This window comes from Aphelocoma coerulescens, assembly GCF_041296385.1.
Source record: "Aphelocoma coerulescens isolate FSJ_1873_10779 chromosome Z unlocalized genomic scaffold, UR_Acoe_1.0 ChrZ, whole genome shotgun sequence".
In the NCBI taxonomy this organism is placed as follows: Eukaryota; Metazoa; Chordata; class Aves; order Passeriformes; family Corvidae; genus Aphelocoma; species Aphelocoma coerulescens.
Window position 1 is genome coordinate 47,824,837 of NW_027184085.1, and position 17,741 is coordinate 47,842,577.

At 49.6% G+C, this 17,741-nt stretch overlaps 1 protein-coding gene across 3 annotated transcripts in view; it reads left to right on the forward strand.

The window, feature by feature from the left end:
- The first annotated feature begins 1,097 nt into the window (after positions 1-1,097).
- The window catches only part of TDRD7 (tudor domain containing 7), a 55,303-nt gene continuing 38,659 nt past the window's right edge, over positions 1,098-17,741 (forward strand). The window contains exons 1-4 of one of the 3 annotated variants that reach the window (XM_069000979.1): positions 1,098-1,280; positions 5,837-6,061; positions 13,285-13,426; positions 14,528-14,741. In XM_069000979.1, coding sequence (XP_068857080.1) covers positions 5,855-6,061; positions 13,285-13,426; positions 14,528-14,741 — 563 coding nt within the window. In that variant the 5' untranslated portion in view covers positions 1,098-1,280; positions 5,837-5,854. The remainder of the gene's footprint in view (positions 1,281-5,836; positions 6,062-13,284; positions 13,427-14,527; positions 14,742-17,741) is intronic. The other 2 variants (XM_069000980.1, XM_069000981.1) reach the window with 2 other exon arrangements.

The window sequence follows — 17,741 nt, forward strand, 5'->3', positions numbered from 1 at the left end:
CGACCAAAATATCGGTTTCAAAAGCCACGATCGAGAAAAGCAGCTCCGAGCCCGGGGTCGGAGCTGGGTGAACACGCACAGATCTGATCTCTATCGCACCAGACCTCCCAAGTTCACGACTGCTGCTTCGGCTGGTCCCTTCTTATGCAGTTTTTGGGTAGAATCCGAATTAATTCTATTCTTCTCGTAATTTTAGCATATTCATGAAGTTTTCTTGTCCCGGAGTTGAGCTGCATAAAGCCTTTCCTGGGTCTGATGAATTGTCCATCCTGGGTGATGAGTGGGCTATTTCTGCTGATGGATGGGCCATCTCTGGTTCCTGGAACAGTTATTTTCAGTTCCCTGGAATGTCCGATTCCTTATCAGATGCGATGTAGATGTCAGAGTGTGGTGATCAAGTCGTCATGGTGCAAATGTCCCGGTGATAAGATCCAACCCCACCTAGGTGGAATCCTCACTTATTGGGAAAGAAATACTTTTAGTGTTGTGAAGTTTTTCTCTCAGCTAGGCTGGTGAAGGGATTTTGAAACTCGGTCTCTGTAGGGTCTGATTATATTCCAGTTTTATACATAATAGCATGAATTACATACTTTATTTATAACACTAGGAAGGCTGTGGATGCCCCAACCCTGGCAGTGTTCAAGGCCAGGTTGGATAAGGCCTTGAGCAACTTGCTCTAGTAGAAGGTGTCCCTGCCCATGACAGGCGGGCTTGGACTAGATGATCGTTAAGGTCCTTTCTAACCCCTGAACATTCTCTGAATCTCTGCAGAACAGAAGCACAGAGCTGTTATTCCTCAGCCGCTCCCTCTGGAAGGCGACTTTGGCTGCAGCCTTTTGACAGGACTGAGGCTTCACCGCCTCCGTGCAAAGAGGGCACGACGACCTGAAGCGGCAAGGGTGCGGCCGCGGCCGAGCGCGGCGAAGGTCCCGCCCCGCTCCCGCGGCCGAGCGGCCCTTCCCGGCAGCGGCAGGACACGGGTGGCGCGCAGGCGCCCGGGGCTGGAGCGGGCGGGGCGGAGGCGGAGGCGGAGGCGGCGGCCGGGCCGGGCCGCCCAAAGGCGGCGGGGGGGGAGGGGGCGGCCCAGGCCGGTTGGGCGGTGGCGGCGGGAGCGGCCGCGCAGCCCCTCAGTGCCCGGCCCCGCTCAGGGAAGCGGCGGCTCTGCCCGGCTCCGGCCCGGCCCGCGGCGGCTGCGGCAGCAGCACGGGGAGACGCTTTGGCCGGTGCCTGAAAGCCCCCGGTGGAGGAAGTGGAGAGGAGGAAGCCGAACCCCGACAGGCGTAAGTCCTCGCGGTCTGAGGGGAGAGGCAGCGCGGAGGGACGGGCGCTGCCAGCCAGCGGGAGGCTACTCCTCCTCAGTGTCTGCGCGGTGACAGAGAAAGTGTCCCGTCTTCAGTGGGTTAGTGGATGCTTTCTGCTTTCGGAGTCCTGTGTTTCTGAGGGGAGTGTTTGTAGTCTGCTAAAAGCGAGGCTGCCAATGGAGTGCATTCCTCCCTGCGAGAGACCTGTCCGCATTTCCTTTTTTCCGTAGCCTGGCTAATTATCCGCAGCGCGGATTGTCTGTTCTGAGCGTACTGAGGAAAGTTTCGGTTCAGATTCTGGCAGAGATGGTTTGAGCGACGTGCGCTGACTTGGTGATGATGAGGCGGCTCGGGCTCTGTTTCCAGTCAAGTGTCCTGCTGTCTGGAGGCAGTGAACCGCCGGGAAAATGTCATAACTGCTGAATGACCTAATGTTAAAGCAGCTGAACTAAAAAAAAACGATTTTTAAAAAGCTTCGGAAGCTACTCTGAGCTGTGTAGCTTTCTGTTAATGTATGGGAGTAGTCACCATTACTGCCTTTCAAGTCTTCTGCGTAATTGCTGACTAGGAATGGGAAGATTGTAAGGTGTGGGTTGAGACTGGATTCAGTTTAACCCTTGTACCCTAGTATCTGTCACCTCGTTTAACTTGTCCTCGTGACTACTCCTTACAATATAGTTTAGGAGGATAGACTTTACAATATGACGTTTGCTATTTCTGATACAACTCGACTGTTCTATTAGTATACAACTAACCTGTCTGATACTGACATCATGTCATTCCCCCACAATCCTCCGTTTCTTTTTTTTAGTGAAGTTTCTTCTTTTGAAGGAACTTTTGAAACTGCAATCTCAGGTTATTTTAAATTTTCTTCATCACTCTTTGGATGAAGTGGATATAATTTAATTATAATAAATGATTAATTTTTCCTGAGCAGGAAGAGGAACTCAGGAGGTTTAGGCAAGAGAACTCTCAAGAGCTGTGTTAACCAAACAAGAAACTGTGTCTATTATTTAAAAGAGTAGAGAAAAAGGCCCCAAAAAGTTTCTCAGCAACTTTTCCACGTTTCATGAATGAATGTGGCTTGAAACACAGTTGTAGACAGAACTGCATTTTTTGCTGTAGTTCTTAATGCTTGAGTGTTTCGGATTTTTTTTGTATGATCAGGACTTTACACCACTTACACATTTCTGTGGCGCATGACATCACCTTGAAACTGAGCAGTCCAAAGCAGATATGAACCTCCTGTGTCTTTTTCTTAGCAGGTGGCAACCACATCTTCTCACTCTTTGAAGCTGAGTGCACCAGCTGCAAAGTCTCTGGAAGGATGAGAGAAGGATGCAAGTGCCCAGTGTAGATGTGCCCATTGCTGTGTGGAGATGTGCAGGCTCAGCACGTGCTCCTCCTCCTGGGCTGTGCCTGTAGTTGAGCAGAGGATGCTGTGAGGGCAGCTGTTGCTGAGGGATTGTTGCAGGATCAGTCAGTGAAACCCGCTGGACCAGGAAGGGCAGAAATTGCAGGGTTAAGGAACCGCGTGTGTGTGAAGCCATGTATTGGCAGCGCTGTCTGTATGGGTATAGGGACATGGGTGTACCTGTGTGCAAATCTAAGTGGAGAGAGCGAGAGATGCGGTTGGGTTAGTAAAGTGCTGTGTGTGCATGAAGTGAAACTGTTCAAGGACTGGTGCAGAAAAGGACTCGATGCTGTGCCTCCTTGCCTGGCCCCAGAGCTGGGCTGTCCATCATGAAGTTGGGTGCAGGAAGGGAGAGGCTGAAGTGTGTGTGGTGGCATCTGAAATGTGCTGAGGGTTGGGATTTCTCTTCCTTTTGGACTCGGTGTGTTGTTGCCCAGGGTGACTTTCCCAGGAAGGGAAGCGGTGATGGGAGAGCGGCCGCTTCTGCCGAGAGCAGTGCAGACCAGCCTTTCACGGGGTCCCTCGTGGCAGCACTGCAGATTTGGGAGAGCCTTGCGCAGGTACAGGGGCAGCAGTCGCTCGCCTTGGTGTGCTGGAGGTGGGCAACTCTGGTGTTGTGCCTTGATGTGGAGCATCTTGAGGAGGGGGAGGTGGCCTTCTCCTGAAGCACTGTCTCTGCTCATGTTGCACATGAGTTGCTGGGGCGAAGATGAGGTGTTTGAGGTGCGCCAGTGTGCTGTGCTCAGTGCTGGACTGGAGCCTGCGTGCAGCACACGCTTTGGGAGCAGGGTTGTTCTCGGGTTGTGCGAGAGCCCTGTGCGGCTTTGGTCCAGTGGCAACCTCCAGCGGAGGTTCCTGTGGCGGGAGTGTCCCTGTGGAGCGCCTGGCAGGAGGATGCCCACCTGGGAGCAGAGAGCCTCCCAGCAGCACTTGTGCCTGACGCTCCCCAGCGTTCCGTGGGCGTAGCTGGGTGTCCTGGAGAGGCCCCGAGTGTGTGCAGGTCTGTGAGCTGGGGGCTGGGAGGGCTTTAGGCAGTGCTGGCTCGCGCTTTGAAACCGCCTCCCGCGCTGCCCAGACTTCCTGGGCCGGAGCCCTGTCTGGAAGGTTTCTGCTGCCATTTTGTGGGAGGGAGCTGCCATTTTGTTCAGTGTTGCAGCTCCTGCTTCCTTGTACCAGGAAGTACTCAGACAGCAAAATATTTATATGCAGCACACGCAGAGGGCATGTACATAGTTAGAGATGTTGTATGAAGGAGTGTATCAGTAGATTGATACTTAGCTATGCTAATGATATACCTTGATGGGGGTATATAAATGAGAGATTTGTAAGGGTATAATCATAAGCCTGAGGTAGATAAAGCAGTCTTTCTTCAGAGCTGATGGAATGAATCCGTAGATGGGAATGAAATGCATTGCACAAAGATAAAAGGCAGATTCAGGCCTTCCACTTAGCGTGGCTGCAGAAAGAGCATTGAGGTGTTCGGGGAGCAGCCAAGAGGTGTCACAGAGCACTGAGACGTGCCCGGGGGCTGTGGAGCTGTGTGAGGTGGCCGCCAGGCAGGCCTGGGCAAGCACCATGTCATGTCCCTGGAAGAGACCTGTCCCTTGATCGAGGCTGAGAGGCTCGAGGCTCTGTGCCCTGGCAGAGCCCAGTGGGGTGGTCATGCAGTGCATATCCCTGGGGCAGGTTCTGGGCATCCCATGGCCCTACCAGACATGAGCAACACAGGTTGAAAAAAGAGAAGGCCAGAGCAAAATTCCAGTGTCAGAGGATCATGTGCCTTGGGACTTAAGTTGTGTTTTCTCTCTGAAGAGTCTATGGAGTCGAAGTGTTGTGCGCTTGTGGGTAAGAGATTGCATGCCCCTTATGCGTGTGGTTTCCATGGTGGAGCTGACATGTGGCCATTGGTGCAGGTGCTGCCTCAGGGGCAGGCGGAGCAGCTATCCCTCTGTAGAGGGACACCCCATGGAATGCTGGGTGCTGTGGCAGGGGGTGGCGGTTGTGCCTTGTCTCACTTTCAGGCGAAGTTCTAGCCCTGCAGGTGGTAAGGTGTCATTGAATCACAGGATATCCTGAGTTGGAAGGGACCCACAGGATCATCACAATCCAACTCCTTGCCCTGCGCAGGAGACTCCACAAATCACACCATGTGCCTTAGACTGTTGTCCAAGCACTTCTTGAACTCTGTCAGATGTGGTGCTGTGGCCACTTCCCTGGGGAGCCTGTTCCAGTGCTCAGCCACCCTCTGGGTGAAGAACCTTCTCCTGATATCCAACCTAACCCTCCCCTGATACAACTTCAGGCCATTCCCTTGGGTCCTCTAACTGGTCACAAGAGTCTAGATGTCAGTGTCTGCTCCTCCTCCTCACAAGGAAGTTGTAACTGCAATGAAGTCTCTCCTCAGTCTCCTCCAGGCTGAACAGACCAAGTGACTTCAGCTGTTCCTCATATGGCCTCCCCTCAAGGCCCTTCACCATCTTCGTTGCCCCCATTTGGACACTCTCTAAGATCTCAATGTCTTTCTTATATTGTGGCACCCAGAACTGCCCCCAGCACTTGAGGTGAGACCACCCCAGAGCAGAGCAGGACAATCCCCTCCCTTGCCCGGCTGGTGATGCTGTGCCTGATGCACCACAGGACACGGGTGGCCCTCCTGGCTGCAAGGGCACTGCTGGCTCATGTTCAGCTTCCCATTGGCAGGACCCCCAGGCTGCTTTCCAGAGTGCCTCGCATTCCCCAGTTATACGCACAACCAGAATTGCCCTGTCCCAGGTGCGGTATCCAGTACTTGCCTGTGGTGGGTCAATTGCTTAGCAGCCCCTGCCCTTCTTCTAGCTATGTGCTATCTTGTGGTTGTCTGACAGAGCAAACTTCTGCATGATGGCTACTGTGCTCCTTTGTCAGCACTTTTTGACGTCATGCCCTGTGTGTTCCATACCATGTTATGCTTGACTTGCACAACCATGGTCCTACAAAGTCTGCCTAGAAGTATCAGTCTCCAAAGATGAGCCATGGAGTTGCTGAATTCTAGCTTATTGGGGGAGGGAGCTTAAATAATAAAAGCTGGTGGTTTTAGCCTGTGTATGTAAAAATGCTTTTTTTCCCCTTTTTTCTTTTGGAGGCAGGGGTATAGGTGAAGATGCAGGGGCCAGAACTTGTTGCAAAAGCGCTGCGAGCTGTTCTTCACGCCTTTAAAAACGGCATACGTTTGTCAGAACTTCAGAATGAATACAGATCCCTGACCAATGAGTTGATTCCCTTCAGGCACCTAGGATATGACACACTGGAAGGCTACTTGGAGAGTATCCCAGGGGTTGTCAGAATGGAAGAGAACAAAATGGGAGAGGTAAGAATCACTTATGGTTCAGAATGGCATTTGTGTTTGCAAAGTGTTAATGGTTCATAGTTTTACCTCCTTTTGTGCTGTGGATTTCTGTAGCATGCATATGGTGCATTAATTCTGGGAGAAGTGGAAGCTGTGACGTGAGATACTAAATGCTCCTTATTTTCCTGCCTCTGCATTCCAGACACAGAGTTGTGTATGCAAAAGGTGTAAAGTTGCAGGGCTTTTTCCTGGAAATGTGAATTCTGTTTGCAAAGATCATTTGTGTGACCGTAGAGCTCTGGGCCCTTTCTTAGCATTTCTGACTTCGGAGGAGATATTAGTGTCTTGTCCTGGGACGTTAAAGAAGGTTTACTTGTGTGTGTTAATCATCTCTTCTCAGTGGGGTTTAGCATTATTTTTTTCCTACAGTGAAACTCTTAGGTGCTGTTGCTTATAAGCGTGACAGTGCTTGCTTTGGACTTATGATTCTTGTTTGTTATGGGTTGCAGTGCAACAGGACTGCAAATATGTGCTGAAGTGAGGAAGAGCCCATGTAAGCAAGGTGCCTTGCTGCAAGAGTTGCAGTGCCTCAGCTTGGCAAGCGTGCAAGGGATAAAGAGTCATCACACAGATCAAGGAGGAGAAGCAAATCGTAGCAGAGAATTGATGTGGTAGAAGAGTTGTCCCTTATTCCTTGCTCTTGCTGCACTAACCTGTGTCTCTTGGTGGCTGCCACCTTGGAAGCAGCTTGCTAGGACCACAAACCTCTTTACCCAATAGTCTGGACTTCCTGGTTTGAAGTCAGAATGCGTCTCTTGACAGCTAGTGTAGCTATGTGACTTGGAGATGATCTGCATGGAAAGCTTGAAGGCTCTCCCTTGTTGGAGCTATGTCTGGGTTCCTGAAGTCTTTGTAGCCTGGGGCAGAGCAAAAAGCTAGTGGATGTTTGACACTATGTATTGCTGTTGTAGCAGGTGTGAAGAGACAGGATTTAAGGCTGAGCTTCCTTGTTTGCTCAGCTGGATCAGGATGGTCTGATCCAGTTCTCCCTCATTAGCTGTGTTGTGAGAATATGGTGAGAAGTATCCTGGGTTTTGTCCTGATACCTGGAAATGTTGCTGTTCTTAAGCAACAGGTTCCCTTTCTGCATATTTACATCAGAATTTGTCCTTTTACAGCAGATAAGCAGGTTTGGGATTCTTTTTCCCTTTTCCAAAGCCTGCCTCAGCTGCAGCTACATCAGTAACAGGATTGCAGGTACCTCAGGTCTGGGAACATTTGTCATCCTGCAATTAAACGCTTCCTCGTGGTGGTTCTGGCAGATAGCCATCTGTTTCTAACTAGGGCCTTGCAGGGTATAATCTGGTATCCTCCCATTCCCTTGAGAGCCTTGTTTATCCACTAATACGATGTGTGCTGAAAACCTTGTGAACTCTTGGATAGCACTAGAGGCAGTGACTTCTTTGTGGCAGCTGTTACAAGAGAGTGAAATGTGGCTTTAGGAGGTGAAAAAGGAGAAAGTGATTAAACAGGGGTCTTGAGGTATGTGAGGGGGACTCACTCGGGTTCAGAAGTGCCAGCTATGCTCTGCATGACTGAAGCAGCTTGTTGAACACCTGGGAGGCAGGAGACGTGCAAAGACTGAGCCCACGTTGGTGTTTGATGACCCTCCTGTTGCCACGGTCCATAGTGTCCCCATGGCAGACATTAAGCAGAGGGTGGCGGGCATGATTATGTGCTGATGTGGGCTGGTAAGCTACCTGGGACTGCTGCCATGTGGTTTCCTGATACAGGACCTAGGCTATGTGTCATTATAAGCCTGTGCTCTTTGTTCACCTCTCTCCAGAATACTTGAGCTCCATTATAGGCTGATACTGTAGCTCAGAGTCCACCCAAGGCTGCTGCAAGAGCACACAGTCAGCCAGTCTCTCTTCATGGCACTGGAGTACCCTGACCTCCAAAATGTCTGTGAAGACCCTTGCCTCTTCTTTAATCCCTTTGTGGATAATGGGGCAGGGCAAAGACATGCATGTCCAGGGGTCTGGTAGCAGCTGATGATCCTGACTGCAGTATAGGTAGTCTTGAAAGGACTTTCCTTACTGTTAGGGCAGCTGTCCAAGGCATACTACAAGAAATGCATTCAAAAAGAATAGTACAAAGTAGGTAGTAAGTAATACAAGTTGATCTCAAAGTGCCATGTTACATGCTGCCTTAAGTATTTGTGGGAGGTGAATATTAGCTAGGTAACTGAAGCTGAACAGACTGATTATCTTGGGAAGGCAATGATATAAATTGTCCCTTGTTCCTCTTCTACTGAACACTAATTTAGCTGTCTTGAATGCAGGAAAGATGAAAGCTGATGACTTTTTCTTCGTGCAGTAGGTATGCCTTCCAGTTTCCACAGAAGATGAGAATTAAGTTCAGTATACAGAAAACACTGCAAGGGGACTCGTTGAAATACTGTGCACCTGCAACAGGTGGTTGCATCATTTCAAGGAACCCTACTTTGCTTTGCTTCATATTCATTTACAAGACGTGTGTAGTTGCACCTTCCTCTAAGAAAACTTTGACTTAAATAATTAAGCCCCTTCAAATGGAAAATTTTGAAGACTGCTTTGCTCTGCTCATCTACCCCATCCCTTTTAGCACCTGAATTCATTCTAACTCAAACCATTTTGTTAAACTTTATCACTATGATGTGAAAACAAGGGAAGGAAATGCTGAAAATTACTTAGAACACTTAGTGACAGGAAAAGCCTGAAATGTACCAAAGATGTGAAAACGTTAATTTATAAAATTATGATAAACTGTATAGGGACAAAAAACCTTTTATATTGAGACTTTGAGAATAAGGCTCAAGTTGATCTATCCCATTCATCCACTCCTGTTAGCTAGGAGTTTGAGGAAGGCTCTGATATGCTTTTCTGGAAGTGGGCACAACTGGGCACCTCTCTGAAGTGCCAGTACAAGACTGTCCACAGCTTGGGATACAGCCAGGAGAAACTGGAGATCTTTGTGTTGTTCAGGGCTGTGATCTCATTTGAAGTCATGGAGAGTTGTTGCAACAGGTCTCACAACCAGCATGCTGCTGTGGGTTGACACAGCCTGAGGAGTTATGTGCTGCAGTGGTAAGTAGGAGGAGTTCCCGTGAGACCTTCCACATTTGGGACCAGTGGGGACACTGAGAGCTCTCTCGGGACAGATGATGAGACAGCAAGAGCTTATTAGTAGTGGATAGACCAGTGTATGGGCAACATGGTGGCCATCTGTTAAGAATGTCTTAGGTGGAAAGAAGTGGTAGATAAAGCAGATGATGCCTTCTTTTGAGAAGTTTCAGAAGCCTTACATTTGCAGGCTCTGATCCCCACAGGGGACTTCGGCCACTGCCATACCTGCTGTAGGGACAAGACATCCAAGCATGAGCAATCCAGGATGTTTCTGGGGTCTGCTGTTCTCAGCATCCTGACACATGCGATGAATCAATGAGGAGAGTTGCTTTGCTGGACACGGTCCTTGAAAACAAGGAACAACAGTTGCAGATGTAAAGGCTGGGAAGAGCACTGTCTGTGGCAAGATGGTGGTGTCTGTGAGCCTGAAAGGAGGGGAACAAAGGAAAAAGTAGGATCAACAATGCAGGACTTTGGGAGAGTAGACTTTGGCCTGTTCAGGAATCTGCTTGGAAGACTCAGGGAATACAGTCCTGAAGAGAGGAATGATCCAGGAGAGGTAGTGGGCTTTCAAGGATTGCTTCCTCCAGTTTCAAGAACAGTCTGTCCCAACAGTTGGGGGAAAAAAGCAAAGGGGGCAGGAGGACTGACAAAAATTGAACCATAAGAAGGAAGCATGCATGAGGTTGGAGCAGGGAGAAGCAGCCTGGGAAGATTGTACAGATCCTGCCCAAACAAACATACATGGGCCTAAGAAAGACTGTATTTACTATTGATTATTTGAACAACTTGAAGACCAAGACAAAGTGCCATCCCCTACAGAACAGCTCCCAGAGCACTGCCAATTCTGAGAACGTGCTTCCAAAGAAAGTCCTTAAAATTGCTGGTTAAGTGTACAGGCAATGGGAGGAAAATACAGGGACAACAGAAAAACTAAAAGAAAGAAGGTACAGCAAATGAAGCCTTTTGCTGTGTTTCACTTCACTAAAGTCTTATCAAATCCATACTCAAACTGTTGCCCAGACATCTGTGAAAGGATGAAGAGCGAAGGATTTCAGGTTCACCTTTCACCAAGATGGTTATGATTCAGGTACAGGCTGCTGTATGACAAAGTCTCTCTCTTAAGCAAGGTTGGAGAGGGTACACATGGGTGAAGAAGGAGCTTCTGATTTAAATCAGCCACTATAAGCATGCACACAGGATGAAGAAGCAGAATTGGGTACGCTGGAAGGGATATAGAGATACTATAGAAATATCCAGAGGAAAGTGGCAGGGCAAGGAAGTCTTAGCCTTTTTGGGCGGGGATTAGGATAGGGAATATTTGAAAAAACTGAATGTGCACAAGTCTGTGGGTTTGTTGCAGTGTACCCAGAGGTGTCAGTTACCCTGGAAAGGTCATTGTAGTTTGTGGGAGGTTCCTGAGGACTAAAAGAAAGCACCACCCTTCACCAGAAGGGGTGGGAAGGAGGAACTTCAGGCTGATCAGCCTGATGTTGAACTGTGCAAAAGTTGTGAATCTAATCGTGGAAAGCTGTTCCAGATACTTTTGAGAAGGCATGTCAGTATGGATTTATGAAGTGAAAATCATACATTACCAAGTTAATACCCTTCCAAAATTAGATGATTGGTTGAATGGAGAGCATTGGATGTGGTTTATCTGAATTTTAATAAGGCTTGTAATATCCTCTTCCATAACAGTGGCACAAAACCCATTGGGAGACCACTTAAAAGTGATGTGCCCTGGGAGTAGATGCGCAGGAACTGCTGTCTAACATTAACATGTTCATGAATGACCTAGGCGATGGGACAGAGATCATCCTCAGGCAAATTTGTAGATGACAGGAGAGACTGATAGAGCAGATGGATGTGCTTGTTGTTCAGAGGGATCTCAAGAAGCTGGAGAAATGGAGCATCAGGAACACTGAAGTTCAGTATAGGGAAATGCCAGGTCCTGCACCTGGGGAAGAATAACCCCATGTTCTTGTACAGTTTTGGGGCTGACCAGCTGAAAAGTAGCTTGGCAGAGAAATTCCCTGGAGTTCTGGTGGGTGCAAAGTTCCCAATGAGCAGCGGTGTGCCATTGCAGCAAGGGAGACCAACAGCATACTGTGATTCACTAGGAAGAGTGTTGCCAGCACTCTGATGGGAGTGATTATTCCCCTCTGCTCAGCAGCAGTGAAACAACATCCTGTTCTAAGCTTCCCAGAACAAGACAGACATGGACACACTGAAGCAAGTTCATTGAATGACTGAAGATTATGAAGGGGCAGGAACATCTCTGATGCAGGGATCAGAGAGCGGGAATTGTTTGTGCTGAAAAAGAGAAAGCTCAGGGGAATCTTACCCATATGTATTAATGTCTGTTGAAGGGAGTAAAAAATAACGTGGAGCCAGACTCCATCTCCAGTTCTCATTGGTATTCAGTGAACAGACGAGAGACGGCAGAAGCAGAATGAAATAAAAGCAGTCTCACGTAAACATTAAACCCCACACTTTTTTACGGTGAGGCTGGCTAAACAATGGAAAAAGTTGTCCAGAGTGGTTGAGAGTTCTCCGTCCTTGGAGATATTCCACCACCTGACTGAGTAACTAGGTGCAGTTGATGCCGCTTTGAGCAAAGATGCTGTATGACATGGACTGTAGCAATGTCTTGCAGCCTCAATTTTTCTGTGATTCCTGGCATTTAATCACTACAGTGGTGAGGCTGCTGGTTTGCTGTTTTTATCAGTGCTGACTGTGCAGCAGTACACTGTCTGATTTCTAAGCAGGAGCTCCTGGGGTAGGAGAGCTGTCCTAGGAGACAAGACAGGGAGGGCCTCACTGAAGGAGAGGCCCTCCCTGCAGTGGCTCTGTGTTGAGCCAGCCCAGCAAAGGTGCTGGGTGTGCAGCAGAGGAGGAGGAAGAGGAGGGGGAAGGATGAGCTGGAGAGCATGGCTGGAGGAGTTGCCTGGTTTCTAGTGTTGTCATCCATTGCCCATCTTTTCCTGGGTCATGCTGGGAGACTTGAGAAGATCCCTGGAACAAGCTGTTGCTGCTTAGCAGTCTCTTCTGCTTTGGTTGCCCTATCTTGGTTGTGAGAAAAGATGGTTTTTGGAGCTGCTGTTTGCTAAATTTCGGAGGTGCTGGTCAAGCCCCTGAGTTTCTCTTGCCCTGCTCCTGTGTAAAATTGTTATCTCTGGTAGTTTGTTGGAGGCCATGGCTAGTGAGATAGAAGTGCTGCCCCCTTGGCACTGCTGAGAAGGGGGCCCTTTGTCAGTCTCTGCCACCACCACAGAACATGGCTGAGACCACAGACTTCCATTTTTAACTTCATGCTTTTGAGGCGACTGCCTGTGTCCTTATGGAGTCCTGAAGGAGTACTCATCCAGCTGCCTTTGCAGCAGTTGAATGGCTCAAAAGTTTGAGCTTGCATCTTCTTTGTGAGACAAAGTGCATGCTAGGCACACAGTTTGGGATCTTGCCAAGGCCAAGTTTCTGTATCCATCCAAGCGATGGCCGGTGGTGAGAGGATGTTGAGGCAAGATGCCATGAAGTTGGGCAGGGAGATAGCTGTGGGCTTGTCCAAGGCTGGGCTGTTGTTGGGGGTCAGCCCAGTGCTTCCAAGGAGATTGGTGCAGCCAGGATGGTTGTGCAGTTTCTTTGGTAAGTGGGGCAAAGACAGCTCTGCTCCCCAGGGTCAGCGTGGTGCCAGAGGCTCTAGTGAGCCTTGGCAGCAGGAGCAAGGACATGCTGCAACCCCATGGCTTCCCAGAGTTACAAAGCAAGACTGTGGGCCTGTGGGATGGGAGTTAGGAATCAAGCTGTTTCTCAGAGGGGTGCAACCTAATGTGGAAAGGTGATGGAGAGGTTCTGGTTGTCGGCTTTGCTGATTTCTGAGGTTTCTTCTGGGGTTTCACAAAAGGAGAGTGATGTCTCCAAGATCTGTGTCTGCTGCTGAAGCCTTTCTTCAACTGCCTGCCGGCCTGCATGATCCAGCAGTTACAGGCTTGGTAAGGGACACAAGTGATTCTGGGAGCTGTAGTTAAGCATGGGCCTCACTGACTGCTTTTTCCCCTATCCCCTTCCTGCTCCGTCAAGGTCATTTGCCATGCTGTTAGTTGCAGTGAAACTATGCAAGTTGCTCAACTGGTGGCCCGACAGAGGAGTTCCAAGAAGAAAACAGTCCGTCAGGTGAACTGTCAGATGAGGCTGAAGAACACGTCTCCAGTCAGTTTATCAGGTAAGCCATAGGCAGCTCTAGAGGGCCTGCCTCTATGAAAGAGCTGTGCAGCTGCTGCAGCAAAAGCCTTGTCTGTGAGTGTGTGTCACTAATGGCCATAAGTTACATGGTCCAGGTGGAGAGCTCCTGGGAGGATGAGTGTTCTTGAAAGGGTGCTTATGTCTGAAAGCTGTGATCAGAGAGAAAGGCCTTCTCAAATGTGTATGTAAGATGTGAGTGATCTGAGAAAAAAGTTCTTGGCAGACGCTTGGCTTCATTTTCATGTGCTCCTGCTTCTGTGAGAAACACGGTTGAGATGCAGGCAAGAAATGTGGCAATGAGCCTGCTTGTTCTTTAAGGATGGCGTTGGCCTGTTGTGGAGTGGGAGAATTGAGACATGCCCTCACAGTAAGAAGGAGTCCCTGCAGCATCATCTGTGATGTTTCAGTGGCTCATGTTGCTGATGCCAGTGCCACAAAAGTTCCGATGCCCATTTCTGGCTCTTTTTACCTCTTACCTTATGCATAAGCTGCTGTAGCAGTGTTTTCCTAAAAGTGTGCATCAGGTTTTCCTCGCTGTAGTGCTGTTGTGTGACTGTGGAACTGGGCCCAGAATCAGGCCCAGGATTAAGCCCAGGCAAGACCCATCTGCTTGCAGGTTGGCAGCTTGGAGCAACAGTGGGTCTCATAGTTTGTGTGTATTCCCCAGTTGTTGTCTGTAATGAAGTGTTTGCTGCTTCTAGAAGGATGCCGGTTGGGAAGCTGAACTGGTGGCTCGTATTCCAGTTTAACAACAGGGATTATAAAGGCAGGTTGATTCACTGTCTTGCACATCAATCCCCTTGGAAGTGTTTGTGACCTCCAAAATTGATGCAGCACACGCAGCACATAAACAGCAAAGTGATCAAGACCTTGTTTATCCCAGTGTGGCCTGAATGCTAGCATGGTGTGTTCCCCTGTGGGTGTTACTTGGTCACCTCTGCTGTGTGGTGGGAGTTCAGGTGCCCACAAGCCAGAGTAGAGAAGAAACCCTTTGGATGGCAGTACAGGAGGTGCCTGGGGAGGTGGAGGTAGACTGGGTGGAGGAGAATGCTACTCATGGATGCATCTGCAAACTCTTTAGGAAAGCCCAAAGGAACTTTGCGACAGCCCCGGTCTTTGAGCGTGCCAGAAGAAGGCAGTAAGAGGCCTGTTCCTCGCCTGCCCCGAGGCAGAGAAGTAGCATGTGGAGGTGTGAAACCTGTTGTGGAGAGTGCCCGGTCTGCCTTACCTTCAGCTGCTGGGAGTGGACCACCTAAAGAAATCCCCATGCAGAGGCACGTCACTGTGGTAAACAGGTCAGTGTGTGCATGTGTCTGTGTGCACAAGTGAGAGGAAATGAAGTGTGATGGACCTTTCGATGCTGCCATGCAAGTAGTGCCTTTTGGGATCCAGTGGGAATCCAGGCTCCTGCCCTTGCAGAAGGTGAAGTGTGAACGAGGATGGTACCCGAGGAAGGAGATGGATGACATTTTGCCTTTTTGGATAGCTAGCCTGTGCTCTTGGCCTGCTTTCATGTCTTCTGGGAGGAAATGCAGCCAAAGGTGTCACAGCAAGGGAGTGTGGGGCTGTTGCCTGAGCCCAGGAGGGAGCTATTGTGGCCAGTGCAAGTTTGTGTGCAGGGACAGGTGATGTGCATGTTGAGGGTGATGGTTGTCTGCAGGTGGCTGCTCTTTCCCTCTTGCCTGACTTCTGTGTTGCAGCGTCAGTGTTTGTGTCCTTTCTCAGCATGCTCAGAGCCAGGAGCCACCTGACCGTGTTTGGATGAATTGAGATGAGGGCTGGAGCTGCAGTTCTGCTGGGTTAGCGGTACATGCTGGTTTTCAGCCCCGTTTGAGCCTCTCTAATCCGGGTGGCTTAGTCAGCTGCTGCCCCATCATTTCTTTCTGTGTTGTTTTCGGCTGCCCTGGGCCGTCAGCTGATGGTGGTGAGAAAGTGTTTGCTGTTGCTCATTGTGGCTGTGCTAAGTCCACCGGAGCTGTGATTGTGGAGGTAATCCTCTGCAGGGGGAGGACTCCAAGCTGGGCTGGGTTGGAAGTCAGCCTGGCGCTGAATGGAAATGGCAGCGGCGGCGTAGCTGTGAAGTGGCACAGAGCAGCGCAACAGCTTAATCCTGCCGCGGTGCCTGCTCTTTCTGGGAGATCCACAGAAAGCAGGCACGTCCTGCCCCAGTCAACCTGTATGAGTTCCATGTGCAATCAAGGGTCTGTTGTGCAGAGGAGAGAAGTGCCAAGCCGTCCTGCTGTGACTCAGAAATTGAAGAGCAGCTGTGCTTGGGCCTTCCCTTTTCTGTGTGTGCAGATGAGTTGCGTTTTTTTAAGTGGCACTTCCCTAAAAGGCAGAGGCACTTTGCCTCAGGCAGAGCAAAAAGAGCACTTAGAGTTTTCTCCAAGTTAGTTACTGTAAGGCCAGGAAGTATTTTACAGCACTTAAAAGATTTGTAATGCAAGAAATAAAATTAGGTAGATGTCACCCCTTTTCTGGCTATGCCTTATACAGTCTGCTACATCTTGTGTTACCTTTGTTCATCTCTGACAGTCTCTTCTGAGCTCCTTTTAGGTATGTGTTCTGCTTTTGATTCTGTTGTCTTTTTCTGCCCTACACTGTAGGAGAAGCTACAAGCAGAGTCTGCTTTGGCCCAGGTAGTTTTGGAGGAGAAGATATCTTGTGCTGTTGCAGAGTCCAAATGCTATCCTGTTAGCTTGGGAGCATAGTGAAGGGAGAGTTTGGGGAGGAGAGATTCCTGTTTGAATACAAGGTTGTATAGTGGCCATGTAACTGGATTAATTTGTTTCAACTTGGCCAGTTTGAATCAGGACTGGCAAGATCCAAGTGTTCTTGCTGCTGGGGACGTTTTGTACCTCCTGAGCTGTTGTAGTTGCTTGTGCTTCGGGAATTGCAGGAGGGAAAGCTTCTTTGAGCCAGGATGTCCTGACTTCAAAAAACAGCATGCAGAGGAGTTGTGAGCAGCATCCCCAGAAATGCTGGGCTGACAGCAGCCTCATAGTTATCTGGCTCAGACTTGAGGGCACTGCTCCAGCAGGGGTGCCAGCACTTGCCTGTGAGAGTGGCTGAGCCTTCACAGCGCAGGTTGACTGAGACAAGTCCTGAAGGTGACAGACTGTCTCTGCCCCACTTCCCAGTTTGGGGTGAGCCATTATCTGTATGCAGTTTTTGGCTTTCTGTTTCCCACCCTGCCCGTCCACGTACCAGCATCATAGGAAAGGACATGCATGCCCTCATGGTTGCACATAGGGGATCTCTGTTTTCTCCTTTTGTGTTGAACATCTGTCCTGCTATAGCAGATGTGTGTTCTTTGCCTTGACACGATGTCCTGCCAGTGACAGATTTTGTTTGTGTGCTGACAGGTATTGGTGTTCCACCCAGTATCATGTAGTGAAGCTCCTCAGTGAGGGTGCAAATGGTGGTTCCCTTGTGACTGCTAAAGTCTATGTCCTGCCTCTGTAGCACTCTGATATTTTTTTTTGGAGATTTTCATGACTACAGCTTCAGGGGCTTGTCACTATGTAGCATTAGGTGGAAGGGGAAAAGGATGTTTGTCTTCCCCATTCTGTCACACTCACATGACAACACAGAGCTGCTGAAGGTAGCTGCAGTTGTCCAAGGCCTTCTTGCAGATGCTGTTGCAGGGTCTGAGAGGCTTGTCTTTATAGCAGCAGTATCTCAGGTTATCCTATGTTGCTGTGGACCTGCAAACCCTCAGAAGCAGGGAGAGACTTTGCTGGTAAGGCTAACTGCAGAGATACTTGAAGCTGGAAAGCAGCAGCGTGGATGAGAACAGGTTCAGATGCTTGGTGACCCTGTTGCTTGAGGCAGTAGGAGCCATTTCCTGCTGGGCACCACCTGGACCTGCTGCTTATATAGCACTGTCCAAGGGCCAAAGAGCAGATTGGGGTGACATGGACCTTACCAAGGTAAGGCAGTTGGCTGGGAAGGGCATTGCTCCCCGTCTTTGAGAAGCAGTGATGTGTGGCAGTGAGACTAGCTGCTCAGCTGCAGCTACGTGTGGGGACTTGGCAGGGCTGCATGGCTGGTCAGGCATTTGTGAAGGGCCAGGCTGCTGGTGTGGCTAGGAGGCCTCTTGCTGGGAGCAGGCTTCTAGCAGCTGAGGAACATGAGGCCTTGCAAGTAGCTGAGTTGTCCATACCTGCAAACTGAAGGGAAACATGTTGGCCCTGCCCCTGTCTGGCTGTATTCCGTCTCGTTGTTGGAGATGTATGACCCTCATGATCTGTGTGAGCAAGCAGCACATCACACGATACTTGTCTGATTGCAGG